General features: G+C 44.2%; 2 protein-coding genes across 2 annotated transcripts; one reads left to right on the forward strand and one right to left on the reverse strand.

Annotated features, from left to right (window-relative positions):
* Nucleotides 1–1,253: 1,253 nt before the first annotated feature.
* Nucleotides 1,254–3,155, reverse strand: MELLADRAFT_66677 (uncharacterized protein; the record flags this gene model as incomplete). Its single annotated transcript, XM_007414762.1, has 9 exons — nucleotides 1,254–1,322; nucleotides 1,394–1,635; nucleotides 1,706–1,841; nucleotides 1,873–1,895; nucleotides 1,959–2,121; nucleotides 2,196–2,601; nucleotides 2,670–2,772; nucleotides 2,849–3,053; nucleotides 3,153–3,155. The coding sequence occupies 9 exons, from the start codon at nucleotides 3,153–3,155 to the stop codon at nucleotides 1,254–1,256; spliced, it is 1,350 nt and encodes a 449-aa protein (XP_007414824.1).
* Nucleotides 3,156–8,939: 5,784 nt separating this feature from the next.
* MELLADRAFT_66678 (uncharacterized protein) lies at nucleotides 8,940–9,305 on the forward strand (the record flags this gene model as incomplete). Its single annotated transcript, XM_007414678.1, has 1 exon — nucleotides 8,940–9,305. The coding sequence occupies one exon, from the start codon at nucleotides 8,940–8,942 to the stop codon at nucleotides 9,303–9,305; it is 366 nt and encodes a 121-aa protein (XP_007414740.1).
* Between the last annotated feature and the right edge of the window lie 2,942 nt (nucleotides 9,306–12,247).

Consider the following 12,247-nt stretch of genomic DNA (forward strand, 5'->3'; position numbering starts at 1 on the left):
GGAATCAAACTTGGTCAAATGATCAAAGATCTGGATTTGAATCAAAAGGCATTGGTTTTGAACCATAATTGAACGATCAACATCTGTGCTGTTACTACTAATTTGCAAGATTAGCAGGTCCATGCTAATTACAGTGATGAGGTGTAAAGGGACCTCAAGCGATGAGATGAGTGCAGAATGGGAAGCAAGAGAGTTGTGACTGTGAGATTTGAGAATCATGAACTTGTTCACACTACAGGTTCAGACTAGAGAGAGTTGCTGTGCAGCATCTGGTGATCCACAGTTGGCATGCAGCAGCTGGTGACGCTTCAGAGACAGCTCATGCGGCAGCTGTCGACGCTCCATGTGAAGCTCCGGCCCCGGTGCGAAGCGCGCGCATGACGCTACATATGGAGCGTCGCCGCCTTGCCCGGGGTGTAGGCTACAGACGCTTGTGTTGCCAATTTTGTCACTGTGGTGGGTACATGTCTCTACAATACAGCTCCTCCAGACTGCAAGTGATTAATCATGCAAGCACACTTCCAACAGCCAACACTCCCCCTTGCTGCATGAGTAAGAGAGTATGCAGTCTTACAGGAGTTGATGGTCTTATGCCACAGCTTCACATACTACATCCATCTCTACGAGAAAGCGAGTGCGCTCAGGTAAGCTTCTGGGCTCATAACCTGATGAAATCAGAATGGCCAGGTGACTGGTAAGGAATCACTTATTAGTGATGAGGTAAAGCGCTGCGGCTGAGATCACTAAAGAGTGAGAAATGGAAAGATAGGCACCTGTCGTAAGGTGGCACAAGTAAAGAGAGAAATGTTTGAGTGAGGAAAATAACAACAACACGCAAACAACCGCTCTTTATAGTGTGATATCTTTCTAGACATAGGTTTAACAAATGATAGTAGTTGTGAGTCTCATTTACCGGATTGGGATTAGTGACTATTGAGCTTGAACAGAGAGAAACAAAGAGAACACCACAGAACAAGTTAGGTGGACTCAATACGGTTAGTTAGGATGGTAACTATTGGAGAGAAAAATAAAGAAACAGATAAGAGAGAAAAATCCTCGACTTCAACATGATCTTGGTCAGATGATGATAAAATAAGACCCATGATCCATGTAATCCCTAGAGGTGCTGTAGTTGATAATGATTTAAATGAAAGTGAAGCATTGTCCATAGTTCTGCTTGACGTTACTAGTGTAAGTGTTACACAGGATTGAAGATCACAAGAAATAATTCAGGTAGCAGTATATGCATATCATCATTGCTGTTCAGCTTGACAACTGTAACTTTCATACGAGTTAGGATCCCCAGAAACATATTTCCCCATCTTTGAAGACGTATAAAAGAAGTGTCAGTCTTGAGCTTGGAGGAAAGATAGAGGTCGAGAGCAAAACATACCATCGGCCAAGGACACAGTTTTCTCTGAAATTTTATACCGTTTTTGCTCAAGCCATCGACATATTTTGTTGTTATAAGCTCTTCGGGAGCAGTCCCCTTCTCAGTCCATTCAATCAAGGCCAGTATCATATCGTGCTTGGCGTCAAAAGAAGCTGATTGTAAGTTGTCTCCTGAGTCTGCGTCTCTCTGTGACGCTGCGCCCATATTTGATGCGCCAGGTCCGCCTCCACAATGTCCCATCCCTATACAGAGTAGCAAACAGTGAATAAGCTTTGTTTTCAGCCCAACCTATTGTTCAGGTTCTAATCTTACCCGGAACTGCAAACAGTCTGTACGAGTCTCTCGGGTCAACCCCCAAGTTCTTTTTCACGTGATCGTGGAACATTATTGACTGTGCGTTGGGTTTTGATTTTCGGGGATGAATCAAGCTGATTAGTCCGATATTGCACTATACCATTACGTGATGATAGAAATCTTACGGCACGACTTGGAATGATAGGGTCTACAAATGTATGGGATTTTTGTGAGCTTCACCCCTATGACGGACTCCAGTTGTCGAACATACCAGACATTCCAACGTAAGTTATTAACTTTCCGCCGCGTCTTATGAATGGTGATATGTCACCATTGAAATTATACTGGCCTGGGTCTGTTTGATCGGCAATCTTGACGAGCCTAGCAACTTCTTGTGGGGTGAACTGGTAATCCGAGCTCACCTTGGTGAAGTTCTATCGGGAAGTTATCAAGGGTTTAAATTATCACGCCATGTGATACACATCTGAATTCGTGGTATACAACTCACCAACACTTGGTATTTTAGATAATTGGGTCCTGGTCCAAACGGCACTCCTGTCATAAGATAATCACCAAAATCCTCCGATCCATGAAATACGCTAGGAAACATCAGATTCCCATTCTCATCCACCCAGTCCTCATAGATAGATTTGGCAACGGCGATACGTTTTTCTGTCAAGCAGGTGGACATAGTCTCGTTTTGATCAATGAGTTGCAATTGGTCTTGCGAGCAAAGCAGAGATTCAAGATTTGGATTGCAGGTTGATGGACTGGTGATCACATCATCCTTGACACCGTCCAAAGTATTGCACGCCTGGATTGTGTAATTAAGAATTAGCTTCCAATCACTGGGTCGAAGGTGGCCTTCCAAAGTCGGCAGGTTACGTAGGTTGACCTGAATCGCCCACCCGCATCTATATAATTTATAGTCAGGTCTAGACAGGATTCAAAAGGTACAATTATATAGATAAACTCCTCATACAAATGAGTCCACCATTGCGCTGCAGCACCCGCCAAGATACCATCAAAGTCTTCGGGGAAAGCTTCAGCTTCCTTCAATCCTTGCCGACCACCCGATGAACAACCTATTATCATGGTTGAACAGCTTTAAGAGAGTCCATAAACATATCGACATTCTTGCGGAATGAGATTTCGACCGACCTATCCAATAACTCTTTTTAGCTGCCTCCTCATGGAAGTTCTGGACAACCACCTTCGCAAAAGTGGTACTAAGGTGAACAGCTCGATATCCAAAATCATATTGTGTTTCGGGATTGTTGATTACAAATGTTCCATCGCTGTCCGTCCCATTATGCCCAGTGTCAGTAGAGACGACCGCAAACTTGTATTTTGCCAAGGGGATTCCCTGTTATCATTGGTATCAGACGCAATGTGAAGGAGAATGAGATTCCCGCGTTCGATTACTAGCACTTTAAAAAAAACTCTGAGAACTGTATGGACTCACCATGCTGTTCAAAAAGTAGGAAGAAATAAGTCAGTACCATGTCAAAGATATCTTGTGATTATTCTATCACCCTCAAGACTTGACACTATTTATACTTACTCTGGATAATTAACACCACCAGCATCTAGCTCAGGGCAAAAACATAGCCAGGCCAAGGGACGAAGATCAGAAAAGAGACAGGATTGATGATTTGTCGGAGAATCATTCACCTCCGCCGTTGCCCACAAAAGCCATTCTACCGCTCCAGCCATCTGTTGGCAACCAGACTTCAAACTGAACTCTGCTCTGGCTTGAAGTGTTGAAAAACGCACCTGACATGGGCCATAGTATTGCGAGTGTGACAAATTGTCAGCTTTGGATTAATCGCTTTTGACATCTCGGAAAGGGGACTGATCAATCTTACCAAATCGACAGAACTCTGGTAGGTTTGGGACGACTGCATTGTACCTCACCGAGGCCATTGGTGTCGAAAAACTCCCCGCCTCTGAATAACAAAAAACCTTGACATCAGGACCACATTTTACACGATAAGTAAGATGTATATTTATGACGAAAATACCATGCATATCAGACACGTAGACATCTAGTTTTGCTTGGCCTGACACCGCGGTAGGGACCAAGCTCTTCAGCTTTTCGCAACTGGAAATCAATTCATCTGGGGATTGATTTCCCGAGGAACCCAATGGAGACGTGCCCTGACATGAAGCGTGTTGCGAATAGGCAATGAGAATGAACGGGATCGTCCAAAAAAATCTTGCCTGAAATGATAACATGCTGTTCCTAGAGTTTTTGTAGAATTCAGAGATAATTGACGTGAATTGATGGTTATCGTCTCTAATCAGATCATTTGGCGGTGAGGGATCAAGCAGTATGTATAAGGGTAGCCTCAGATAACTCGTGGACAACTTCATGTAGGCTTGAGGCGTAGGGTGGACATGTGTGGTTTAATTTGTTCCGCCCGTTCATTTGCAGATGTGGTTTCAGAAAAACTCGGAAACAGACACAATTGGAGTTTGACCAGCTTTGTAACCATACAAGGCCATAGAGCTCATAGAGCTTGATATTTTCCTTGTCAAGTTTAATCGTATCTGCATGTCATTTTTGCTCCGCCGGAGAAATGATCGGACGAACAATCCAATTATCAAATGGTGGTACAGGAGGCTCTTTACTCAGGGAGAAGAAGACGGGTTTAGGTCCCATCCTCTAGGTACAGTAGATTCCATAAAGAATGAAATCAAGAATTATTCGAAATCGAGTCATGGTCCGTGCGCCCGGCAGTAAAATTGAGATCAACTGCGCGTCTGTCAAACTTACATGCCGCATCGAATATAAATACATACATATCACCAAGGTATCATTGGCTCTATACCAAAAAATACGGTAAATCTGGAAAGCAATGTGGCATAACGGTATTCTCATGAACCATTAATTATGCTGGTTGGGCTGAAAGACTGCTTGCAAAGGTTCGAGTCGCTTTCCTTTTGACTTGTATTTCTTTACTCCACAAGTCTTTTTTTTGCTTGTTGCCATAAAACAAAAATTATGACAATAAGACCTGGTCTTCTTTGCATGTGTCAAGTTTATCAATCATTATTGATCTTTACATAAAAAACTTGAGTGACAAACGCAAAAGAAGAGTCAAACACCGGCTTCTTTCGATCCAACACTATCATTCAGACTACATAAGCTTTATACCGTTTGGACACCAAGAAGTTAAAGGTGAAGCAAAATTATAGACTGGCACATCAATGTTTTGCAGTAAAGCATCTGTATATCGTCAGATATAGCGTGTAAGTTTGACAGATTGCACAGTCAATCTCAACCTTACTGCTGGGCGCACGGACCATGACTCGATTTTGAAAAATTCTCGATTTCATCCTTTATGGAATCTACTGTACATAGTGAATGGTGGTCACCAAAAAGTGTTGGTTCTGGTCGAAAAACCTCAACTCTTTATCAGCATTCACAGGGGCAAAAATTGATGCTCACAACTATGTGAGCGTTGAAATTTTCCTGTTTTGTTCTCATTCGTTTCCCATTTGTTTCCAATTTGTTTCCCATTTGTTTCCCATTTGTTTCCCTTTTCTTTCTGTTTGTCAGCTGATTACGTGATCATCAGGAACTGAGCAGACAAACTAAGGGCCCGTTCGGCTGATTTAGCCAAAAATTGTTACACAAAAACGAAATCTCTATCCGCCCCTGAAAAATAGTTTTTGAGGGGCGGATAGAGATTTCGTTTTTCGGCCTTTTTAGATTACCGAACAGTCGACCAAAAAGGTCAACAAAAGATCAAAATGATCATTGTTGACCATTGATCACCTTTCGACTGTTTGTTCAAGATGAAATGACAAGACTTTTTTGATTGAATCATTTTCAAATTGATCCATCCATCCATCACAGTTGCACCTGGACAACCTCCATAGGCCTATGCAGATGATGAGGGAGACTTGAGCTTTCTGTACAAATAATCTGAACTCCGTCGAGATGCTGAAAGATAGAGCAACTTGTATCTAGTGTGTATTCAGCTTTTGGCAAAGGTACATCTGTCACAGTGACCCAGTCTTTCATTTGCTTCTATTGTATTATAAAAGACAACAATAGACTTTTTAAAAAGATGACAAAAGGATTGATAAAAAGACAACGAGAGAGTTGATAAAGAACGATGACGAGAGTTGGTAAACAACGACAACAATAGTCGATGAAAAGACGACAGTAGTTGTTGAAATGATGATAGAGTCAATAAACGAGAACAATAGAAAAGAAAGCTGAGTAACGGAGAGGGGTGTGTGAAGGAAATGAAAGGGTGTTGTCATGTGGAGAGATAGAGATGAGTTGAAGGTGATTGATGGAGGTGAGGGAGGGTGAGGGGCAAAAAGACTTTTTGATCTGAAAAACAGCCTTGAGGCTGTTTTTCAAAAGCGATGAATTTTTGATCAAATACGGTTTTTGTATTTGATCAAACAAAGTTGCCGAACACCGGCGTTTTTGAAAAAAACCAAAAACTGTTTTGACCCAAAAACGGTTTTTGGCTTTGGTGGGGTTTTTGGCCAAAAACTGTTTTTGGGTTCCAGCCGAACGGGCCCTAAGCCTTCCTCAGCATTTATTCCTGAGCAAAGAAGTCTGAGGAAGGGCTGATCCATCTGCTCAGCTGATCCTGAGGGCATTCCCTGGTTCAGTAAGTTCCAAGGGATGCCACCAATGTATAGCTTGGGGGCTGAGCTGAACTGAGTATTTCCTTAGCTAAGTCTCTGAAGTATCCCCCAGATGGATCACAGAGCGCCAAGCTTGCCTCAAGCTTCATGGCTCCGGAATGAAGCCTGAGGCCCGTCTGCTCGTTCAACTGAGCTGCTCAGTTATTCCTCAGGGGCATCCCTGAGATCAGGAGGATCCGGAGGATTTCACTGCTCATTGCATGAGGGGCTGCTCAGTTATTCCTCAGGGGCATCCCTGAGATCAGGAGGATCTGGAGGATTTCACTGCTCATTGGATGAGGGGCTGCTCAGTTATTCCTCAGGGGCATCCCTGAGATCAGGAGGATCCAGAGGATTTCACTGCTCATTGGATGAGGGCCTGCTCAGCTATTCCTCAGGGACATTCCTGGCCGGATCAGAAGGATCCAAAGGATGTCACTGAGTATTGGCTGAGGGGCTGCTCAGTTGATCTCAGCCCCTCAGTGTGAAAAACTTTATCCGGGGATATCACTGAGGATTAGCTGAGCAATGAGCAGATAGGATGACGCTTTTATCAGGCTTCATTCCTTAGCAAGGAAGTCTGAGAAAACTCCGGCCCATCAGTGATCCAGTCAGGGGATGCTACTGAGTATTTGCTGAGCAGCTCAAATGGGACGCCCCTGGGCAGGCTTCTTCACTGAAAAATGGAGCCTCAGGAAGGTATAGTTCATGTGATCATCTTCATTTTGAACAAATTGCTGAGTATTCAGTGCCTCATGAGCTGATCCTGAGTACTCATCGGGAATCAGTTATTGCTCATCCAAGATGGAAATGAGCCTTCTCAATAAATGTCAAGTAAAATATGAGAACCACAGGATGATCACCTGAACACAAACAAGATTGTGAATTGAAGCAATCTGAAAGAAAATGAATCTTTTTTGGAGAATTCCAAAAAGTCTACAACGCTCACATGTATGTGAGTATCTATTTTGGCCCCTGTGATTGTACAGTAGATTTCAAAAGGCTTGAAATCGGAAATTTCGAAAAAACACAAGCTGGCCCGTGCGAGGCGCAGCACCGGCCAAAATTGAAGTGGCCGGGGCTGTCAACTAACCCATCTCGAACAAGGATCTGCGGATTGCGAGTTGTACTAAGTGGCCGATCCTCAACAACCTTCTCAACGTTCGACTCTTACAACCATTACAATTCCAGAGATTCCAGATGGGAATAACGATGATGGCCGGTTGGGGTGGCCTGGATCTTTTTGACTCCGGCCACGATCACACATTATTTCATTCTCCAGAAAATATGATCAGAATTTCTTCTGACTCCATCAAACAATTCTTATCATTCCAGCTTTCACTGTCAGATCAATCCAACTGCCACTTAAATCAATTTCTCAACATGCCTCCTCGTCAATCAAACACTTCCAGGAAGTCAGATTTGTCTGAAATTCCATCCGATAACAACCACCAGTCAGTTTGTTTTAGCCATGTGAAACCTGATTGTGTGACTCACATAGCTCTCTTCACGTTCAGGATTGTTTCTCACACCGTGGACCCCCGCGCCACGGACACTGTCACTGTAGATGCCGCCAAGGAAGAGCGAAATCGCTTACTTGCCCCGCTCAATTTGGGCGATCTCCTTGATATAAACATGGATGGAGGCAATACCACTTCCGGTATTGGATCTCGACAATTGTCTGTCAAGTTTGACTTCCGCCACGAGACTCCGGAGAAACAACACTGGGTAAGCAACACCCCCCGTTGCTGTTGCACAGCGGGGCGTTGTGGTTTTCAGAGGGTGCTGCGCTGCTGTGCAGCGTTGCTCCTGGGGGCAAAAACTCCGCAGAGCTTTCCAACCCTTTGAAATCGGTTTTTTTCCGAACAGCTACGCAGGCGCTCCTTGTAAAACCGCAGACCGCAGGCAGCGGTGGTTTGCGGGGCCATGGAGGCCGATCGGGTATTTTTCACCTAAATGTGTAGTTTCCCCTTTTGGAAATCACACTTCCATCATACTATTGACTTCCAACCCTTGCGAAACCTCTCTCATACGCCACACATGCCAAACTAAACTCGATCTTGACAAATCTGGACACACTAGGCATGTTCTCGATGCATGTGGTTACGCACCACCCTCACCACCAGCACTCGACTGTCTGCAAGCCAAGTTATAGGAGCTTGACTGGTGCAAGCTCAGACCCCTTGGTGACCAGTTTGATTTGTCAAACTGGTGTTGACAATCATCTGGTTGGCTCTCAGCTCCAATCTGCAAGGGGCTTGATGGCCTCCTGGAACTTTTGTAAGTCACTGTTACATCCTACCATTTCCTTCTTTCTCTTTGACATTGATCATTTTCTAATCTGTCTGCTTTTTCATCCATCCAACATATCTTAAACTTTTATCAATTATCATACGCAAGATCACAACTCAATAACACCATTGATTTATCTTTTTTTAACCTCAACCCCTTAACATTTATAATTCCATCGATACATATTTTTAACCTCCCCATTCATTTTTTTCCAATCATCCACCAACCTAATAATCCTACCATCACTACTCAGATATGTCATCCATCGCTTCCGAGCTCTCGCAAGGAGCCCCAATGCCAGGGCATGTGTCGTCCCTCACCCGACTCCCGTCGCCGTGTTTCAATCGACCAAATAATACTAGCTAGTGGTTCTACCAGCCGGCACAAGAAGAAGACTCCCACGTTACAAGTTGATGACTCTGAAGACAAACCAGAGGTCGCAACAAAACAACATCACAAACGCAAGCATGTTGATGACTCTGAAGACGAACCAGAGGTCGCCCCAAAACATCAAAACAAACGCTCGCGTAAGACTGCATCCATCAATGATGAATATGAATCAGAAGCAACATCATCACCAGTTGCAAATCGACAGAAGAAAGGGAAGGCAAAGGCTACAAGCGCAAGGGGTTCCAGATCTGTTGGAAAGGAGGTTTGTCAATCATTTTGACTTATCTAATTAATTAAGCCTGACCTAACATCTTTTCAAAGATCCAGAATGACTCAGCTAATCCGAGCAAAAAGACACTACAGGCCGATTTGGACGAAGAGAATCAAAAGGTTGTTGCCCAGACTCGCAAGAATGATGCTGGTGAAGTTACTCAACTCAAGTGCTACTACGGTCCCCCGTTCCATAGAAAGAATGTTCCCAATGCTAAGGATCATGTAAGTTGCTCATTTGAATTGGTCAAATTTTGTTCTTTCTTGTATTCATCATTATTTCATCTTTCTGTTTGATAAAGGATCCCACCAAGGCACCACTCTCGTACCCTTGCCAATTTTGCCCCCAAAACAAGAGTGACCCAATCAGGGTCAGTCTCAGCAACCTGACCGGCAATCTTTGGGTTCACCAAGACGGTAACACCGCACCTGGCCAATCTGCGACAGGCTGCCCAGGACGGCTCAAAGCTATTGAGCAGGAACCCGAGCTTCAAGTCCCTGAATCCGTTGCCAAAAAACAAAAGGCACTCGCAAAGACTGGCCCTATGAATGCATTTGTAGTCTCGACCCCCAATCTCTCTTTCTCTAATCTCACCCTGAATCAAATGGCTTGTGTTTGGCTGATCCGACAAGCTCAACCTTGGAGTAGGATTGAAGACCCAATACTTTGGGGAATGATCCGATACCTTCGAAAAAAAGCACACTTGTTTGGGCGTCGTTGGGCTGCTGATGAAGCAAAGCAAATCAATCTTTCACTCAAGGAGAAAGTATTTTCAGAGCTCAAGGTACTTCAAGAGTTAACTTACTCTTCCTCGAAGTCATTGATCATTAACACTTTAACTGAGATCGACTTTCTTTCTTCCAGTCTCTCAAATCCAAATTCAACTTAGTACACGATGGCTGGACAACCAAGGGCAATCAACATGCCTTTATCGGTGCGTCAGTTACGTTTGTGGATAACCAATGGAAATACCGTGTTTGACACCTGACCCTCAAGGTCATTACGTGGCACCATCACGGACCATGGCTTGCTGAGCCAATGGTCAATATATTGGCCAAAAATGGATTATACAAAAAGATAAGTTTCATCCCCTCCATATATATATATATATATATATATATGTTTCCATCTAGAACCAGATGTGCTGACATCTTTTCTCAATCAAATACATGCTTTGTCAGACAACCGATTCTGGTTCCAACAACAAAACAATGGCGCGTGAGATGCACCGACAATTCCTTGAACAGGAAGACATCGGATTGTACAACTGGAACCCAGATTCTATGCACATCTTTTGTTTTTGCCACAAACTTGCATTGATCGTCAATGCAGGTTTGGCAGCGCTTGGTGTTAAGGCTCCACCCCCTCTCAAGGTGATAGAAACTGACCGAGGCCACTTCCCAACCATAGGAACTATTGCTGAAGAGGACGAGCCAGATGACGAACCCACGATAGTTCCACCAGGTGCTGCTCGATCCAGTCTCGTCGACGCAGAAGAAGACACTATCGAGCACAACTTACAGGATCTGGAGGAGGCCCCAGTTGAAGCAGCTGCAGAGGAAGTTGTTCATGCGCTTGACGACGAAGGGGAATGGGATGCTGCTGACGCCGAGGACGAAGCGTGTCCTGAATTGATTGTTGAGGAGAACAAGGTCCATCCTACTCATCGTCGGGAAGCAAATAATTTGGATTATATTTTACGCAAGGTCAGTCATTTTTACAAATTCTTTCCTGCATTGATGTTATAAGTTTTGCTAAATTTTTAGGATCCCACTATTTAGAGCCCCCTTGGCTGATATCCGGCGCCCTCCGGATTTCCCCCAAATCCCGCGTGACCCGATGACATCTCATCTATTTTAGCCTATAAATTGCAAGCTCGCACCTTGAGGGCTCCCAAAAAGGGCACCAAATTGTAAATGAGCCCCTTTATGAATGTCAAATAACGTATATGGAGCCCCACCATCCTTGATGGGGCATCAAATAACGTCAAAACAATTTCAAGGGCTCCTTAATTATTTGGTGCCCGGACCGGCCCTTGTTGCACCAAGTTTGGCCCTTCAACACATCCATACACAGGATAAGAAGTGATGACTTGCTTACCTTGTCCGTTTTGTTTCCTTGTAACCTTCAACATTCAACTTGATTCATTCGAACCCACCCAAACCACCGCAAGACACACACCACACATTTCCCTACTATATCAACCATCTACATACATACAGCAAAATCAATTCAGTGGGGGAAAGCAGATCTCCAAGCTTTCAACCTTGAAGTTGGACTGATCCCAAAGTTTATCTTACCATACAGTATGAATCAGCCAAACCAACAAAACCCCGCTCCCCAACATCCGGTAACATCCGAGGCTGTACATGTGCATACCCACAACAATCCTTTGAATCCAGCTCCGAGCGGTATCTTACCACGTGAACCTTGGCATCCCCCTCCTGGTTTACCATACCCTCCCTCTGCCGGCCAATTTATAACCGGACTACCTCCTGATCCATGTAATCTATCGTCGACGTCGGTTTCTCAACCTTCTGGACCATACTCACAAACGCCTTTGTACTTTCACCCTCATCCACCTTCATTGTACTCCCAAGCTCCTCTTACTGGGTCGTACTGTCAAGCTCCTCTTACTGGCTTTTACTCTCAAGCTCCCCCACCTTCATCGTACTCTCAAGCTCCTCCATCTTTGTACTCTCAAGCACCTCTTACTGGCTCGTATCCTTACTCTCAACCTCATCCTACTGTCACCTACTCTCAAGCTCCAAACTTGCACTCTCACGCTCAAGGCTCGTATCATCCAACCATTTGTGGAAGTGGCACAATGTGCCTACCAAACTTCCCCCCCAGCGCGTTTTTGCATTCCAGAAATCCTTTTGGAAACAACCACATTCACAATAACAATCATCACTCAGCCCAAAGTCATATCAAAAATCAGCAATCATTTA

The sequence above is a fragment of the Melampsora larici-populina genome (assembly GCF_000204055.1).
Source record: "Melampsora larici-populina 98AG31 unplaced genomic scaffold MELLAscaffold_45, whole genome shotgun sequence".
NCBI lineage: Eukaryota > Fungi > Basidiomycota > Pucciniomycetes > Pucciniales > Melampsoraceae > Melampsora > Melampsora laricis-populina.